We start from the raw sequence: 19,110 nt of genomic DNA, 5'->3' as shown, positions 1-19,110 counted from the left end.
ATTGTTTTACTTGTATCTCCGTGTAGAAAGCACCCTACTTCAACAGGATTCTGGAAAGCTCTTTTCATTCTAGTTACCTGAGTCTTCAGAGTCAAAACCTGGTCTGCCAGCTCCTCCTTCTCTTCTTTCAGCAGCTTATGGATCTGATTGGACTTGATACGTTCTGACATGAGCTTGAAATTTGCATCATCCTTCTCCCTCAACTGCTGCATCAAACGGATATTTTGCTCCTGCATGTCTTCAAAGGCCTGGCCTGTGACGTCCATCTCAGAGAGGAGAGCTTCTTCCTCCTAAAATAAGAAAGAAGAACCTTCATTTTAATAGAATCTTCTAACTCCAAAGAAGTGCACACAGGAAACTAAACTTTCCTACTGTTGTTATGGAAATAACCTAGTGACAGAGAAGACAGTTTTAAGAAGCTTAGTTTTGTCACTAGGTTAGCCCTAGGAATCTGAAGCCATTGGCATTGATTGTTGGTCTGATGCTCATTAATTGATCCGTATTTGAGGTCAGCTGAAGCAGACTAAAATTATACACACCATAATCTAGCAAACTGATCAAGTAGGAGTTGGTTAAGAAAATTTCTGTCATAAAACCTCACATTTTCTCATACTTTTCCACAATTATAATACTGACTTGAATCTACAGACTTTTAGACTCTGAAAACATCTGTTTCATAACAACCTGATAGGTGAAAAACTGAATGTAAAAATAGTTTTAATTTACATTTGTCTTATTATAAATTACACTGAGCATCTTTTCATACGTTTAAGAGCCATTTGTTTTTCTATGAATTATTCATATCTTTTGTCTATTCTTCTATTGGGCTTTTGAGTTTTCTTCCCTATCACTTTTTGGGCATTTTTAAATATGTATTAGAAAGATAAGCCCTTTCATGATAAGAGTTAGAAATATTTTTTCCAGGTTTCTCATTTACCCTTTGGCTTTGCTGTCATGTAGAAGTTTTGTGTGGTTTTTTTCATAAGTCAAAATTATCAATCTTATCTTTCATATTTTTTAGACTTTTATTAATAGTTAGAAAGATCTTCTCCACTTCAAATTTAAAAAGAAATTTATCTGTTTTCTTCTGGTTCTTTTATGGATTTCTTTAACATTATATATATGTTCCATTTGGAAATTATCTTAGTGTAGAGTGTTTCAAATATATCTCCAACTTTTTTCCAAAATTATTTTGTTTTTGCCCACCACATTTAATCGTCTTCCTTTTTCTTGCTGATTTAAAACTATATCTTTTGCACATATTAAATATCCATGTGTACTTTGGTCTATTTATGTACCTATATGGTTTTTCCAACCATTTTTGGTATCTTTATTATCGAATGTTAATAAAATTCATTGGGACTTAAAAATAAAGAAATATATGTTCCTTATGAGAAGGGGACAAGTCTCTATAGTTCTATGATCCAGAAACCACTACAGTTAACATATTGGTTATTTATTTATAACCTACTTGGGGAACATGTTTTTCTTGGTTTCATGTATTTATAATCATAACGTGTATAAAATTTTATATCTTTTTATAAAATTTTATATTCATTACATCCCCTGATTGCAGATCAGCAGAGAAACGATACATCCCTCAAGAAACAGTTTTTGAATAACTGGCTATCCATCTGAAAATAGAAGTAAATTTCCTTCCTCACAAATACACAAAACAAAGTAACTGAAGGATGAGAGACTTCAATGTAAAAACAAACATATAGGAGAAAAAAATATTAACCAAAAAAAAAAAAAAAAGACTGGAATGACAGGGCAAATTTCACTGTCAATAACTTACTTATCAAGTAAAATTTACTTAAAAAGCTCATCAAATAAAGAAAGTATGCCCACCTGCTTGGCCATGGCCAGCTTCTTCTGCAGGTATTCTATCTGCTCCTCTACTGCCCGGATCTTCCTCAGGGCATCTTCATCAGCCATTTTCTTGTTCTCTTTTTTCTCCTTATCCTCCAGATCTTTGAGTCTTTGCCTTAAATCTTCCAACTATAGGAGGAAAGAAATCACACAAAAAGAAAAACAAAAAATCTATAATACAATTTCAAAAATCAATTAATACTGTGCACAGATGGAGGGCCCATAACACCAAAAGAACCTTTATAGGATTATGGAAGGAGACAAATGATACACTAGTGCACCACATCACAACCCTGCTTTAACATCACTCCGTTCCAACATCACACGCTTCTGCAAGCAGCATTTTTGAGGAGTGCAAATTTACTTTTCTTTAGAATAGTTCTCACCCTTTTTTTCCCTAGCCTCCCAATTTTAAAAGAATAAGGCATTCTTCCCAAAAGTAACCAGAAAAAAAAAAATCAGTATGACAATGATTTATATGGCACAAAGGGGAACAAAAAGTTTGAAAAGGTTACTCCTATTCCCCGTAATTCTGATATACCTTACCACCTAGTGGAAAATCTGGAAGTCTCTATATTAGATGGTCTTTGAAAGGCAAGAAAATGTTGCTAAGTCTTAAATGCCAACTTTAAAGAAACTACAGCCTTCAGAAGTGTGAAGGAAAATCCCACAAATGGAAGATTTTGACCAGAATGACAGGTAATGGCAGATTAGATTACCTCTCCCTTAGACTTCTTCTCAGCTGCCATTAGCTGAACCTTGTCTCTCTGTTCCTTTGGGGCAGAGCGGTACATATCTAGCAATAGTTTCATCTCCTTTTGGCTCTCCTGTGCCTTCCTATGATGAGGGTGGTAGAGGGGAATGGTGTAATGAGACAACAAAGGGCATCAGAGCAAGGGAATTTTGAATTATGCAAAATATTTTACAACAGTTCTATTTTACACTTCATATACCACATCTAAAAGATAAAACTTTTGCACAGACTATCAAGAGATTTCTGGATACATTTAGAAAGTATAGAAAAGTAAGTTGTATAAAAAGACTCATTTCTCCCGTCAGACCAAGTTCTCCAACATAGTTATAAAATAAACACTTATGGCGCTTGTTAAATAGGCAAAGTTCTGGGGTGCCACTCTTAGAAACTGAGACTCTGTAGGTCTGGGATGGAGTCCAGGAATGTATTTTAAGTAAGTCACCCAAATGATTCTGATACCACACTTGGAGGAGAAAAAAATTGCCTTAAAGAGAGCAAGAGGAAGAGAGAAAAAAAGGGAGAAAATTCAGAGTTTAAAATATACTGCTAAGGGGCTTCCCTGGTGGCGCAGTGGTTGAGAATCTGCCTGCTAATGCAGGGGACACGGGTTCGAGCCCTGGTCTGGGAAGATCCCACATGCCGCGGAGCAGCTGGGCCCGTGAGCCACAATTGCTGAGCCTGCGCGTCTGGAGCCTGTGCCCCACAACGGGAGGGGCCGCGATAGAGAAAGGCCCGCGCACCGCGATGAAGAGCGGTCCCCGCACCGCGATGAAGAGTGGCCCCCGCTTGCCGCAACTGGAGAAAGCCCTCGCACGAACCGAAGACCCAACACAGCCAAAGATAAATAAATAAATAAATAAATATTAAAAAAAAAGAAAATTAGTTTAAAAAAAAAAAAAATATACTGCTAATCCTAGATTTGACAATTGAGTGATTAACCATCAGCTAAAGGCTAAAACTTTATCTTACTAAATTTTCGAACCTCTTAACTATCCTTTTATATACGAAAGAAGTTCAAATGTTTTGGGCACAGTAGTCCCTTAAATCCAAACATCAATAAAGGCTCAACCATGACCAATGGGGAGCAAGAAGGAACCAGTTCTATCAGAAAAGGTACAGCTGAGCAGGATGAGAAGCGGTGATATGTGAGATTATGGCAGTGTTTCTCGACTTAAAGGTCTGTCTTACCGTTTCAATGCCTGTAGGAGTAAGCCTCCTAGAAATCTCTTAAAATGATCTGATATATACACAGACTACTTAACTGTCAGGCAAAGAGATCAATATTGTTCAAGTTATAGCGATACATATTCTACCTACTATAATTTAAATTATAATTAATGCCAACAATTTGCCCAAATCTAGTAAACAAGAGTATTTATTTCCAATAATTCTTATGAGTGTTACCTCAATCATGACATCCTTTTCCTTAATTTGGATTCATGAAGAATAAGGCTACAACAATGGGGTTTACTGAGACCTGATCACTGAACCAGACTATACAATAGCCACACAGGCCACTGAAGTTGTACACTTGATCAAGAATTGAGACCACATTAACTGTACATTTAGTTACACCTGATACATTACAATTATTGAATAAGCCATGCCATCATTCAAACATTTCATGCACAATGTCCTAACCTTAGCTTTTGAGTCAGAAACAGTTACTCTAAACATTGCTCTTACTTGAGTTCAATCTTCAGTTGTTTGATAATTTCTGCTTCCTTTTTCCTTCCATCATCATGTTTCCCTTTCTCTTTATCCTTAGCAGAATCTCTCTCTTTTTCTGACTCTTTTAGTTTCTGTTTCTCTCGTTCTCTCTCCTTTTCCTTCTCCCGCTCTCTTTCTCGCTCCCTCTCTTTCTCCCTCCTTTCTCGTTCTCGCTCTTCCTCATCACGTTTGGACTTAATTTCGTTGACTTCCTCCTGAGATGCCTTCGATGCGGTGGACTGGGCAGACAAGTCCTCAGGATCTTGTTTTAGCTCTGCAGGCTCGTCCTTAGGGTCCTCGGTACTGGACTGAGACTGCAGGAGGGCACTCCCACTGCGCAGCCGTGTCTGGGAGGGCAGAGAAAGGAAAGCAGCACCCACACTTATGGTGACCACACCACTCTCCTCACCCCAAGACAGCTTTGCAAACTTAACAGAAAATAATACTTATTCTCCTCCTCCTGGTTACCTTGTTCAGGTCAGACTGGGCTTCTCTCAGTTTCCGCTTATACCTTAGGACCTCCCCTTTCAGCTGGTGATTGTGATTCTGGAGGCTACTGATGAGGTGGCGCATCTCCCGGTTTATGGGGCCTTAAATACAGCAATAGCAATGTCAGGAGGAACTGTGACGAGGGCAAAGGCACAAGGAAAGAAAGTGTAGAACACGTGAGGGACCTCTGAGAAACAGGGAGAACTGACAAAAGGAAGATTCCTTCTCAGAAGATGAAAACAAAACTGGCCAATCTGAGTTAAAAAACAAGCACCCAGGGCTTCCCTGGTGGCGCAGTGGTTAAGAATCCGCCTGGCAATGCGGGGGACACGGGTTCGAGCCCTGGTCCGGGAAGATCCCACATGCCGCGGAGCAACTAAGCCTGTGCGCCACAACTACTGAGCCTGCGCTCTAGAGCCCGCGAGCCACTACTGAGCCTGAGAGCCACAACTACTGAAGCCCACGCGCCTAGAGCCCGTGCTCCGCAACAAGAGAAGCCACCGCAATGAGAAGCCTGTGCACCGCAACAAAGAGTAGCCCCTGCTCAACACAACTAGGGAAAGCCCGCGCGCAGCAACGAAGACCCAATGCAGCCAAAAATAAATAAATAAATAAATTTAAAAAACAAAACAAACAAAAAAAAACCCAAGCACCCAGGCTGTAAACCAAAATGAATGACAGGATTTGAATTAAGGTTCTTTAGGATTTCTGAGCTCCATAACAAACCCTGGTGACCACACTGTGTCTTTCCAGGAAGGCATGTGCAGCAGACGAACTACAGGGTGGAGCCAGAGTAACTGTACCTGCTTGTTCGTTGGCAGCAAGGGTCTGCTCAAATTCTATCCGCAGCATTTCATACTCCTTGCGGACCTGGGCCAGTGTATCTTCTAGCTGGATCACTTCGGTCCTCAGCTTCTTATGAAGACTAACCTCATCTCGCTACACACAGAAAAAGGAACCAATCAAAACTTCTTATCAAAATGTGGACATGTCATCATATTCTATTACTGTTTCCTAAATTTGATCTATAAGGATCAACATCCTTATCTATGTATATAGATCCTTGATCTATAAGGATCTAAGAAGAAAAAGAGAAAATATCAAGAAAAGAGGGATTACTCTGAAAAGTTCCAATTCAATCAATACTTAACGAGCACCAGACAGCCACAAAACACTGATCTGAGAAATAGCAGGAGACTCAGGAAATATAGGAAATGGTTCCTAACTCTGAGAATATTACAATTTGGTTGGAGAACTAAAGAATAAAACAGTATATAAACAGTAAAGTAAGATATACTCAACTCTTTGGCAGATATACAGTAAAAGACCAACTACTACAAACATAACCTTAAGGGCAATGAAAAATACAGAAGTGAACACATGAATGAAAGTTTCTGCCTTAAAAAAATTATTTACATATGCCATTATATGATATAATGGCTTGTAAGCAGTGATATAGCTTCTATACACTATGCTCCCCAATGCACATAAGACTCCAGCCATACTAAACTATTTTTTTTACATCTGCTGTTCTCACTGCTGGGAATGCCCTTCTCCTATTTTTATCTACCAGTAAACTTGTTTTTATCCTTTAGAGTCATACTGCACTTTGGTAAGTGGAATCAGGACGGCTCCACAGTCAAATCAGATGTTCTGTCTCCTTTATCACTGCACCTTTTGGATATGCTCTATTGCAACACACTGCATTCTACTGGATACTGTTCTCCCCACTAGACTGTAAGATCTCTGATGGCAGGATGCCCATCATCTAGCAGAGTAAAGACCTACAGCCACTCTATAAATGTTTGCTGAATGAATAAAAGATTGAGCATAAGAGAGTAAAATTATAAAACTTATGAGGGAGAAAGCTTATATACAGAAGACAAAGCTAGGCTGTTACCTCAATGAGCTCAACTTGGCGTTGGTGGGTCCCCCTGGTGCCATGAAGCAGGGTCCGAGCCTCATCCAAGTGGGCTTTCAATTGCAGGCTCTCGTTGTACAGGACAGAGAACTGTGACTGCATGCAGCGATATTCTGGAGTCTCCTTGACCACTTCCTCCACAGCACTCCGCAATTCCACCTTAGGAGGGCCCAAAGCAAAGGAAAGTCAGAAGCAGAATCTAGGATGCTACTAGCCTGGAAATAAAATCTTAAACTCTCTGACGTCTTGTGCAACTGAGACAAACTTTAATGAAATCTATCTACCTATTCCTCTAGTTACATAAAATCTATCCTAACTCAAATTAGACCCTCCAAGAGGTGGTATCTGGTACCTGTATTCTTCCACCCAAGGACTGTTTTAATTGATACATGTTTTACATTATGTGTCAACCGAGATCCAAGGACACTAGAAGAGCCCTATGAAATCTGTCAGATCTAGGGACAGAGAAGAGCACTATGAAATTTGTCAGGATACTTATTTTAAGAACATAGTTGAGGACCCTAGCCACTAACTTGTTCTCTTTATTGACAGTCACGGAGAAAAATATTTTTGTTATTGTATCAAAAATACTTATGCTTCTCCTAAGTAACTGTTTACTTTAATTACCCAAACACTTCAACTGATTCAACTCAGGTTGTTTTTGTTCTTTTTTTTTTTTTTGTCTTTTCAGTTCAAACATCTTTATTCATATATTTACCTAGAAACAAATCAAATTATAAAAGATGGGTGGTTGTGACTGAAAGAGGGGTGGGAAGACTTTCGGAATCTACTTTCTTCCCCCCAAGAACCAGGGAGAGAAAATTCTAATGGGCAGGTTTGAAAACCAACAGGATCACTGACCATGTTTCTTTCTCTGTTTTGGCAGTTAGAAACTGCAGAGGCAAATTCTGTGGCCCACATTTGGCAATTACTGACCTGGGAGTGGCCTACGCACGGTCGCTACATGCTTCTTGCGTATATCCTGTATACAAGCCCCATTTTGAAAACCCACTTTGGATCCTCACCCTAGTTCACCCTACTCCTCATTTCTTCTCAACAATTCTTAAGTTAGTGCACTTTGATTCAGCCAATGCATTTTTGTAGGTTGCTTTCAATCCTTCTCAGAAAAGGCAGGGTACCAATATTAACTATATATATATAACTAAATAAATGGATATAGGAACAAAACTTACATTTTTCTTTTCCGTAATAAATTATGATGGTTCACAACACATATGTGAGTTGATCAGCAAAAAGTTTCATTTTACTGCCCCTCAGAGCTGTGTCTCCTACCTTCAGCTTTTCATTTTGTGTAGTGACCTCCTCAAAGTCTTGCCGAAGTTTCTCCAGCTCACAGTGACGGTTCTGAGCCAACTCTTTGTTCTCCTCGAGCTCCGCGTTCATTTCCTCAAACTGGAGAAAAGGAGGAAATAGCAAAGTGAGAATAGAGAAAAGGAATTTCTAAATCATTCCCATTCCTAAGCTTCCAGCTCCAATGATCCACTCTTCTAGCAAAACCCCACGCTGTCACTTGTGAACTTGTGAACACAATCCTAAGCACCGAACACAATACCTGACACCAGGTCAAAAAAACACACTCTCAGGGAGTCGCGATTTTACCTTCCGGGCATTGATAGTGATTGTGCCGCCATAGAGACTGCTCCCTGCACCGTATACTTTATAACCTTTTGAATTCACCTATGGAGAAGACAAAGATCCTTTAGTGAGAGACCCTAAAATTTTAGTCTGATAACCAAAGTACTTTCAAAGAAGTCCATTTTTTCTCCAAGTACTACTACCCAAGTCCATCCTTTCTGAGTAGACTCCTTAAAATGATTCTAGACTTCAAAGTATGCATAAAACAGCACTTGCCCGTTCTAGGACTTCTACCAAGTGTCGATTGAGTCGCTGTTCCCTCTTTCGAATTTTGTCAATATCCCACTGCAGGTCATCAATCATGGACTCCAGGACAGATACTCGTGACTCAGCTGTCTCCACTTTACTCTGCAACTTGGCGAACTACATCCCAAACACAGGTGTTCAGAAAAATACAGCAAAAAAAGACCAAGTTAGAAAAGGAATGCCTTATATCCCAAATCCCACAAAATTAACCCTTGCTTATGTGTCATTAAAGAAAAGATTTAAGTAAAAGCTACTTCACCCTCTTCCCAACCCATGAGTATAAAACTGAAATCACAGGTTTAACAGTTCTGGGTAAGTCACAATCATGAAAACTGTACAAGTCTACAAGAACTCTCACAAAGAAAAGACTACTTAAGATTCAATAGGGGCTTCCCTGGTGGCGCAGTGGTTGAGAATCCGCCTGCCAATGCAGGGGACACGGGTTCGAGCCCTGGTCTGGGAGGATCCCACATGCCGCGGAGCAACTAGGCCCGTGAGCCACAATTACTGAGCCTGCGCATCTGGAGCCTGTGCTCCGCAACGAGAGAGCCCGCGATAGTGAGAGGCCCGCGCACCGCGATGAAGAGTGGCCCCCGCTTGCCACAACTAGAGAAAGCCCTCGCACAGAAACGAAGACCCAACACAGCCATAAATAAATAAATAAATAAATATTAAAAAAAAAAAAAAAAGATTCAATAATTTTTCTACCTCTGAGAAGCACCATTTCCCTATATAGACCACAAACCCATCAGAAAATATGTTTTTTAAGAGACAAAAGATAACATCCTTGATTTTACCAGACAAATATTTTAGGAGATAAAAATTCAAATATTTATTTAGAAAAGACAGCTATCTTTACCCTCTACTTTCCCTTCCCATATTTCAACAAATGATAATCCAAAGAGAATGGAAGGAAAACTTCCATTCTCTTTTTCAAGCTGAGCCCAGGGCAATCTAGAATCAGATGCTATAAAGATACAAAAATCTATGTTGTTCTCTGCTTATTTAGGAGATATACACAGCTAATGCTATTTAATACTTTAATTATAAAACTGTTACGTGTTCACATTAATCTCCACGTATCTTTTGTGTTGGTTTTAAAATATGGCCCCCAAATTCTTTGACAGTCCTCCCAACAAAAGGCGAGGTCATTGTCCCCTCCTCTTAAGTCTGGGTCAACTTTGGTGACCCAGTGGAAATGATGCTATGTAACTTCAAGGCTATGTCTGAAAGGCCATGCAGGTTCTGCCTGATATTCTTTTTTTTTTTTTTTTTACCCTATCCCTAACACATACCCTAACCCTAACCCATACCCTAACCCTAACACGTACCCTAATCCTAACCCGTACCCTAAACCTAGCCCAAACCCTAAAACTAAACCTATCCCTAACCCTAACCCATACCCTACACCATACGCACACGCATACCCTAAGCCGTACACTAACCCTAACACTAACCCCAAACTACCCTTGACTGCTTCTGCCTCCAACAGATTTTCTAAGCACTAGTGTTTTAAGGAATAGGTTAAAAAGAAAATCCTAATGTGATTTCTTTATAATGTGCGTATTCTTTATCTTATCCTAGGGTCTAAAAGCTTCTCCATGGCTGGACCCCAAATAATATTCCTTTACGTGCAAAGTGGAATCTAGAGAGTGGGATAGGTTTAATAAATACCCTAACCCTAACACGTACCCTAACCCTAACCCATACCCTAAACCTAACACGTAACCTAATCCTAACCCGTACCCTAAACCTAGCCCTAACCCTAAAACTAACCCTAACCATACTGCCTGATATTCTTGAAACACTCATTCTCTGGAAGAAGTCGGCTGCCATGTAAGAAGTCCAACTACCCTGAAACTTCCGTGCTGGAGAGGCGACACTCCAGTGGACAACTAAGATGAGCTCTCAGCTGACAGGCAGCATCAACAGCCACCCATGAGTCGGGAGTTCCCTAGTGGCCCAGTGGTTAGGATTCAGTGCTTTCACTGCCGTGGCCCAGGTTCAATCCCTGGTCAAGGAACTGAGATCCCACAAGCCACGTGTCATGGCCAAAAAACCCAAAAAACAAGAGAAAACAAAACAAAAAAACAACCAGCCATGAGAGCCATCTTGGATATCAGCTCAGCTGAGCAGAGCAATATGTCTCTCCAGCTTAGTAATGCTAAATGAGATTTGGGAAAGGGCTGGTAAAGGAAGACCTTTTCATCTTGGTAGCACCTAGCTTATGCCTTAAAACATGACAGAAAGTTATACTGATTTTTTTTACTACACTCCAATTTCTTTATAAGCACGACTATACTCTAAGCCCTCTGAAGGCTGATGAGAAGTATTAATAAACTTCCCAAATGATTCCTATGCAACCAGCCCAGCATGCACCTTGGCACTGCAGTTTAGGAAAGAGGGCATAATGAAGAACATAGGCTTTGAAGTTAAACAGACCTACATTCAAATCACAGTTCAATCACTTTCTGGCTGCGTGCCCTCAGACCAGTCACCAATTTCTTTGAATTTGTTTCCTTAGCAGTAAGATGAGAGTTATTTGACCATGAGAGATAATATTCGTAAAGTACTTAAGTGCTAGGCACTAAGTGAACGGTTAACTATTAACTTACCAATATGCATAAGAGTTGGGTGGCCAAACTAAGGTAGGTCAAATTTCAGCAGAAGGCTTATCACCACTTTGTCTCAATCATTTTATACAATAAACAAATACCCAAATTTTGACATAGTTTGGTCATGGCACTATTTGTGTCTAAGTTTGGATTGAAAACCCACATTCCTCAAGTTCGTAGGTCATCATAAATGCAGTATTTCCTACTGCTCCATTCTCAGATAAATTTCTACCAACCTATTCCTCAGTAACATTGTACATGGTCTTTTATATTTGGAGTAATTTAATATTTGGGGGTTTGGTGTGTTGTTTTGCAAACCTCCATGATGGTAATTCTTCCTAAAAACTAAGATTCTAAAATGTCCACTTAAACAGAGGCAGAGTCAAGGAGAAACATTCAATTATTTCCTTCCGTTAACCTTTCCTCGGATTTTGATTTCTCAGAGCTGGTTGCTTTAACCTGCCCTGCATGCTCTTCAGTATAAAAACAGGCTTTCTAGAGTAAGATGATGTTTGAAGCACTTAGTATTCTGAGTCAATGTCTGCCACAGGCCACTGGAAACTGCCATCTCCTTTCTGGTCAAGTACCTCCTGAGACATGGTGCAATGCTTCTCCTGAAGGAGGTCTGTCAATTCTTGTAGCCTCACGTCCTCTTGTGCAAGGAAGGAATTCAGCTCCTGCACTGCTTCCTCCACTATCAGATTATCTGAGGGAGAAGAACTGTACTTTAGTTTAGCATCTATAGTGTCAGATTTTACAACTGTGTATCCCACCAAAGCATTAACGTGCTATCTCACTTTATTTTCCTGAAAACTTCAAGAAGCAGGCTGGTTTTTATTATCTTCACATGACAGATTAAGAACCCAGGCTTGCTTAGAGGACTTAGTCCTTAGTTAAAGCTCTTGCTTAAGGAAGTAAGTCAACCTTGTGTTTCTGTAGAGGTAGACACAGAGGCAAGGTCACCTAACGCCCATCCCTTTCTATAAAATTAAAATGCCTTGAGAAAAGAAAAGGAGAGGTACTATAACTTTATTCAGATAAGGCACAATCACCCCAAAAAACTGCATTTTAGCATTGTAGACAAGACAGAAGTATCTCTAATCAATGTCAGACTTAATAGCAATAAAATTCTATTTTCTAAGGCTGTCACAAATTCCTATTATTCACTAACACCAACATGAAGCATCTCTCTGTTGGGAGAGAAGGGAAGGGCAGGGCAGGGAGCAGTAATTTCCTTGTTCAAATGAGCACCTATAAAATCATGAAGAATAAAGACAAGAGCATAGAATTACTGATCATATTCTGATATACTATGCCAGAGGCACTCCTGAGGCTCAAAAACCAAAGTGTGAAAAAAAAAAAAAAATGGTCATGAAGAACCTAGGGGCAAGACGGGAATAAAGACACAGACCTACTAGAGAATGGACTTGAGGACACGGGGAGGGGGAAGGGTAAGCTGGGACGAAGTGAGAGAGTGGCATGGACATATATACACTACCAAATGTAAAATAGATAGCTAGTGGGAAGCAGCCGCATAGCACAGGGAGATCAGCTCGGTGCTTTGTGACCACCTAGAGGGGTGGGACAGGGAGGGTGGGAGGGAGGGAGATGCAAGAGGGAAGAGATATAGGCGACATATGTATATGTATAACTGATTCACTTTGTTATAAAGCAGAAACTAACACACCATTGTAAAGCAATTATACTCCAATAAAGATGTTAAAAAAAACCCAACAAAAACAAACAAACAAACAAAACCAAAGTGTGCAGTATTATTTACAAAGAAGGTAGTAAATCTACAGAACTTACCATACCAAATTAGTATGTTTAAAATCAGAGTCACAAACACTATAGCTGAAATCCAAATGTTAGTAAATGAAACCACATACTCTCGGGTTATGTACTGCCCCTAGAGACAGTTATCAGGAAGTAAAATTGGCACCACTCTTAGAAACATAATACAGGTTGGTCATGCGGTGGCTTTCATGGTTTTCAACCAAGATTACCCATCAGAATCACTTGTGGAACCTCTAAAATTAGATACTTACCTAGGATCCATCCTATACCTACTAAATAAGAATAAACATGGGCAGGGCCAAAAAAGAGTATGCTCCGAAAACTCTCAAAGTGATTCTGATTCATAACCCAAGCTAAGAACTAGGGGCTGAATTTTAGTCCTCTTAATATCTTAAAATATTGAGAATAAGACCCAGAATACAATAAGAGCTCAATAAATATTTAGTGAATTAATAAACAAGCTGATAAATGTAATTCTTTTGAATCAAGAACCAAATAAACATGAGGAAAAAAATGAACTGCCAAAAGTTACAGTTGATGCTACAATTCATACTTTATACACCTTTATCTCTTAGAACGTTCAGCTTATCAATGGCAATTGCCTTTTATGTTATAAATAATAGCTTAGCAGTTTGTAACTTGTAATGAATGTTTTTATTTTTTAACTTAAATCCTACCTTAAAATGTATGCCATCAAAACGAACAATTTTAAAGTACTGTTTAATGCGCTACTCATTTTAGTTCCTTTTTAAATACAGCAATTCCTTTACTTGATATTCATTTATAAAATCAAGTTTAATAACGACATAGCCTCTGCATATAGCATATTATCTGGTATACCATGCATATTGTATAAACCATAATGCATATGGTATATCCGTGTGGCATATTACTAATGTTTAATAATACCTTCTAACTATTCAAGTGGAGCCAAGGGAGAAAGAAGTAACATACAGCTCGGTTTACATTAGGTGACGGGAAGATTTATAGCCATTCATTCACCATTATGTAAGCACCCACTAGACACCAGAAACAGTGCTAGAAAATGGAGAAACAAAGAAGAGTGAGGCAAGGCACTGCACCAAGAGACATAGCTTAGCTGGGAACACACAAGTAGATGTAATATATGAACACAAAAGTCTGGGAGGACACGAATAATATTGTTTACAATGGCTGTCTTTGGAAAGTAAGATGGAAGGACTTTTGTAGTGTACTTCATGTGATTTCTGATTTGTATATCTTAAAACAAGTATCTGTTATCCAAATAATAAAATACAGAAATACACAAACACCTTATTGGAAAAGCAAAGGAAACCTTTGCCCACAAAATATTCACAAGTCTTTAATATGCCTCTTCTTTTAATTCTATTGATAATTTAGCCCAAGTATCTTAAAAAACAAAATTACAGAGTAAGAAAATTCTTATTTTCCCAGCCAATGGTTCAACCTCCATTGCATTTGACGTATTTCTTTCAGAAATGAACGGTTAAACATCTTAATGACAATCAGAGAAATTAAGATACTACAACTAGACCAGGATTATTATTTAAAGCATGAAATCAGGACACTTAAGAAGATGCAACCTGGACTTCCCTGGTGGCGCAGTGGTTAAGAATCCGCCTGCCAATGCAGGGGACGCGGGTTCGAGCCCTGGTCCGGGAAGATCCCACATGCCGTGGAGCAGCTAAGCCCGCGCACCACAACAACTGAGCCTGCGCTCTAGAGCCCACACGTCACAACTACTGAGCCCGCGTGCCAAAACTACTGAAGCCCGTGCATCCAGAGCCCGTGCTCCACAACAAGAGAAGCCACTGCAATGAGAAGTCCGCGTACTGCAATGAAGAGTAGCCCCGGCTCGCCGCAACTAGAGAAAGCCCACGCGCAGCAATGAAGACCCAACACAGCCAAAAATAAATAAATTCAAAAAAAAGAAGATGCAACCTAACTACACAAATACTTAACTACACTGAACAAATATAAGTTTTTGCATTAAATCTAATCAGTAACATAAATTAATACTTTTATTTCAAATAGACACTTTTCCATCCCTACAATATTTTGTTGTTTTATCTTTTTAAACACTGAAATCTAACAATTCTAAAGCCTGAGTCAACTTTTTGAAAATATTAGAGATAACAGAAACACAAAAATCAAGGACATATTAAAACTGACTGCAAGAAATTTAATTAAAAATAAATATGTGAGTCTGAAAACTACAAACTAGCATACAAAGGTGAGTTCCTATTTCTCCCCCTCTGCTTCCAGTCTCCTGGTTTTTGCCTCACCTCCACTGTTCAGCTTCCGTGATAAGAGCTCCACTTTTTCTTGCAGTTTATCATAGACGGTCACAATCTGGGACACAGCTCGGCGGGAGGACTCCACGCGCTCCTGCAGCTGAGATTCCATCTCTTCACTGGAACTGCTGGCCAAAGTAGCAAGGAAAGAGAAAGCTGGCTCTTGCCCTTCCCCTGAGGACACAGGGGGAAAAAAGAAGCCCCTAAAATTACAAAACTGCAAATATCAAAATCTATTTTTTCTCCTCAAATGGAGAGCCTCAAAGCGAAGCTCTACTTCAAACACCCAGAAAGCCTGAAGTGGCAAAGCCGCCACCAACACTCACCTCTCTCTCGGTCATCTTTCCGTTCCTGATTGCTATCAGAGTCTGGTTCCGGCTCAGGCACAACAAGGGCTTTTCTTTCTGTGAGTAGGTCTCCCAAACCCTGCTCCAGATCATAACGTTTAAGGATGATACGGATGTTTTCATCAAACTGGAGGAGGGAAGGTACAGTTACGAAAATACAAAAGGAAACAACTTTGGAAATAAAGAGACTGCTAAGGAGAACTACAATGCTCAGATAAAAACCTGAGTACATTAACAAGCTAGCTACCTGACTCCAGTACCGGTTGACGATCAACAGTGAGGCATCATCGGTGGCCTGTCTTCGTTCCAGTTTTTCGATGTGCTCACGGAGTTCATCTTCAATGGCTTGCCGTTGATCCAGCATTTCTGCCAGTTTGCGATTTTTGGCTTGCAGCGTTCGAATGTCTAACTCCTCCTGCCCCAGGAAACCAGTCTTATTAATCTCCATAAAGAAATTAGACAAATCAGTGGTTAAACTCAACAGGGGTTAAAATGTGCGTTACTTAGTTCCTATGAATAAAGCTATTTATTAAAAAAATCTTACAGCAGATAATGAGATAAGAAGAAGTAGGAGCAGAAGAAATACATAAAGGTAAAGGTCTGTGATGATGGGAGGAAAGAATGACACACACAAATACACTAGAACCTTGACTTCAGCCAGCTCACTGTTCTAGTCACGTGGACATCCACAAAATACTGCTACTGTGAGGCTCCACCACCCAGCTAGACCACCCTCTACCCCAATCAATCAGCTATCTCCTAACCACTGCCCGTCATTTATTCAAGACTTTGACAACCAGGTCCTTCTGTATCCCAGTCCCTGTCAACACATCTGGTGACTTCACTATACATGTGGACATGTACATGTGTGGACAAACCATCAAATCCTCTAGCATCTACACTGTCAGCATTTTGAATCCCTTGACTCCAATGATCACTTCCTTCACTGTGCTTCAGCCAGACATTTCAAAAGCCACATCCTAGACTTTTGTCATTATCTAGAACTGTGTCACATCTGAAATCTTAAATTCCGACTTTCCATTCTCTGAATAAAACCATCTTTCCAGATAGCTCATGCTCTTATCTCAATATACCAGTCTTCATCTGGATCTCCAAAATCTTGAATTTTCTCCTTTCTCCTCTGTCTCCACTATCTTCCATACCTTGACTATACCCTATAATACATTCCTTCAAACTCCTGCCTATCAGGCTCCTCAAGTTCTCTGCCTTTAATCTTTTTATTTTACCTCTGCGAACAAACCCCAATCTGAATTAATCCACGTATTAGACTATTCCATTCCTATACCCAGTATGCTGAGACTTCTAGATAAGGTCATTAAACCAGGGAGACTGGTGCCTTTATAAAATGAATTCTAACCTGAGCAGATCTTATCATTTGTCCGGAAATGTTTCTTTCTGGATCAAGTGATCTAGCTCCTATTCTACACTGAGGCAACGTCAAACTACCAAACCCTGTCTCCTCTCACATCACACTAAGCAGGTGACTTGGCCTCTGTTTTAAAGAGAAAACAGAAACCATCAGATGGAAAGTTCTTCAATTTCCCATCTCCTAAACCCATCCACACAACTTACCAACTTATGCCCATATTCTTAAAACCTCAACCTGTGCTGAGGACCCCTTCTCTTCTGTTTCTGCCAAAACGTCACTCCATCAGTAATTGGGTACCCCTCTCAGTATCTTTAACCTCTCTCTAAGAAAAGCTGGTGGGGGGATGGGGGGTGGGGGGGGGGAAGGAGAACCTCAGACAAAGAAACAGCATGTCGAAAGGATTACATTTTTACTTTACTTAGAAATTAATGAATATTTTAAAGTAAGAACCATTTATTAGAGCACCAATTTCTTGTTTCACTTTTACTTTCTCTCTTCCATTTGGTTAAACAGTCTTGATACAACAAAACAGTCAACAGCTTCCCAACTGTACCACTTTATGAATACTATTAATAAACTATATCTTTAACCTCTTTTCTGAGCATCACCTCCCCCTTCTTTGCTCCACCTGAAACCTGGATAAGAACACTGTTTCCCTGCAGGCTTCTCCAGTGATGGCTGTTTCTCTCCCACATGCTTTGAAGCCCTGTGCCTGGAGGCAGGTGGGTGTCCTCCTTGTTCTCCACTGCCACAAAGCCATTATCCACTTTGCTCCCTAAAACCTCCTAGCTTTGCAGTTCATGCCATTGGTCTGGACCACCTGCCACCCTGCCTTGCTGCACTCACCTATAAATGCCCAGGTCACTTCCCCACATTTCCTGAAGATTTAGTACCTGGCTTGTCATCACTCTCTCCAATACTACTCAGGTTGTACTTCTTACTGATTTCAATTCCCATACAGATGATCGTTCCTGTATCTCAGATCCTGTATCCTGACCTCCTCTCCTCCAATGATCTTGTCCTTTACCTCCCTCAGTCACCAAACTCCCAGTTATTCCTATTCTTGGTCTTAGCTGTACCTGGATGTTCTCTATAAGCTCAATTTCAAACATCCCATTCTCCACAATTACCACCTGTTTTTCCAGCTCACTCTCTCTAGTTTATCAACTCCAACAATTCTTCAACTCCTCCAAGATCTAGTATACAATCCACTGGTCCTATACCTTCGTCTTGTACCTATGTCTTTCACTCCTCTCACTTCCTCACTTCCTTATCAAACTTAAATTCCATGACCAGTCACACTGCTTTATAACCTTCTCCTCCCTTGCTCCATATTTGCCTGCTAAAAACCCCAATCCTGGTAACATCCGACTCTCCACCTACATCCATGAAGCTAAATGTGACTAGAAAAAATAAAGCACCATGCTGACTGGCCTCACTTTAAACTCATGCTCACAGACTCAGGTAGGTCCTCAGTGCTGCCCAGCAGCCCTACTCCCTCTCTCGAGTCCATTCTCTCTTCAAGATGACTACTTCCTACCTTCTCCTGTCTCTTCGCACCTCCAAAACTTCCTCCCCCATCCTCACTCTCAGATGAGTCTTGCTTCTGATTTCACTGAAAAAAAACAGAAGCAATCAGAAGAGCATGTCCACATCCATCTCCCACAACCCTCACTACTGCCCTGCTTACATCTGAACCCACATCCCTTGCCTTCCTTCTTGTCGATAAACCGTCCCTCTCCTAGTCAAGGTCCATTCTCCCACTTGTGCATCATATTACATTCTCTCTTCTATTCAAGGACATCACACCAGTAACTGTCTTCTTTTTCTGCTACATCATCAACTTTATCCTCTCTAGCAAATCATTTCATCAATAAATAAAAATGGGGCTTCCCTGGTGGCGCAGTGGTTGAGAATCTGCCTGCCAATGCAGGGGACACGGGTTCGAGCCCTGGTCTGGGAAGATCCCACATGCCGCGGAGCAACTGGGCCCGTGAGCCACAGCTACTGAGCATGCGC

The 19,110-nt window shown here is 40.3% G+C and overlaps 1 protein-coding gene across 4 annotated transcripts in view; it reads right to left on the bottom strand.

Annotated features, from left to right (window-relative positions):
* The window catches only part of RNF20 (ring finger protein 20), a 28,180-nt gene that overhangs the window by 5,146 nt on the left and 3,924 nt on the right, over positions 1-19,110 (bottom strand). For 3 of the 4 annotated variants that reach the window (XM_007197092.3, XM_007197090.3, XM_007197091.3), the window contains exons 3-16: positions 15,949-16,116; positions 15,681-15,828; positions 15,346-15,528; positions 11,851-11,969; positions 8,619-8,765; positions 8,367-8,444; positions 8,040-8,159; positions 6,726-6,905; positions 5,629-5,764; positions 4,805-4,926; positions 4,313-4,683; positions 2,592-2,709; positions 1,852-2,001; positions 78-290 (exon numbers count right to left, since the gene is read on the bottom strand). In XM_007197092.3, the coding sequence (XP_007197154.2) occupies positions 78-290; positions 1,852-2,001; positions 2,592-2,709; positions 4,313-4,683; positions 4,805-4,926; positions 5,629-5,764; positions 6,726-6,905; positions 8,040-8,159; positions 8,367-8,444; positions 8,619-8,765; positions 11,851-11,969; positions 15,346-15,528; positions 15,681-15,828; positions 15,949-16,116 (2,253 nt within the window). Of the gene's footprint in view, positions 1-77; positions 291-1,851; positions 2,002-2,591; positions 2,710-4,312; positions 4,684-4,804; positions 4,927-5,628; positions 5,765-6,725; positions 6,906-8,039; positions 8,160-8,366; positions 8,445-8,618; positions 8,766-11,850; positions 11,970-15,345; positions 15,529-15,680; positions 15,829-15,948; positions 16,117-18,631; positions 18,707-19,110 lie in introns of all 4 variants that reach the window. The other variant, XM_057548991.1, reaches the window with a different exon arrangement.

Source organism: Balaenoptera acutorostrata, chromosome 6, assembly GCF_949987535.1.
Source record: "Balaenoptera acutorostrata chromosome 6, mBalAcu1.1, whole genome shotgun sequence".
NCBI classification, from domain to species: domain Eukaryota; kingdom Metazoa; phylum Chordata; class Mammalia; order Artiodactyla; family Balaenopteridae; genus Balaenoptera; species Balaenoptera acutorostrata.
The sequence above is the reverse complement of the archived record's forward strand: the minus strand, read 5'-3'. Positions and strand labels throughout refer to the sequence as shown.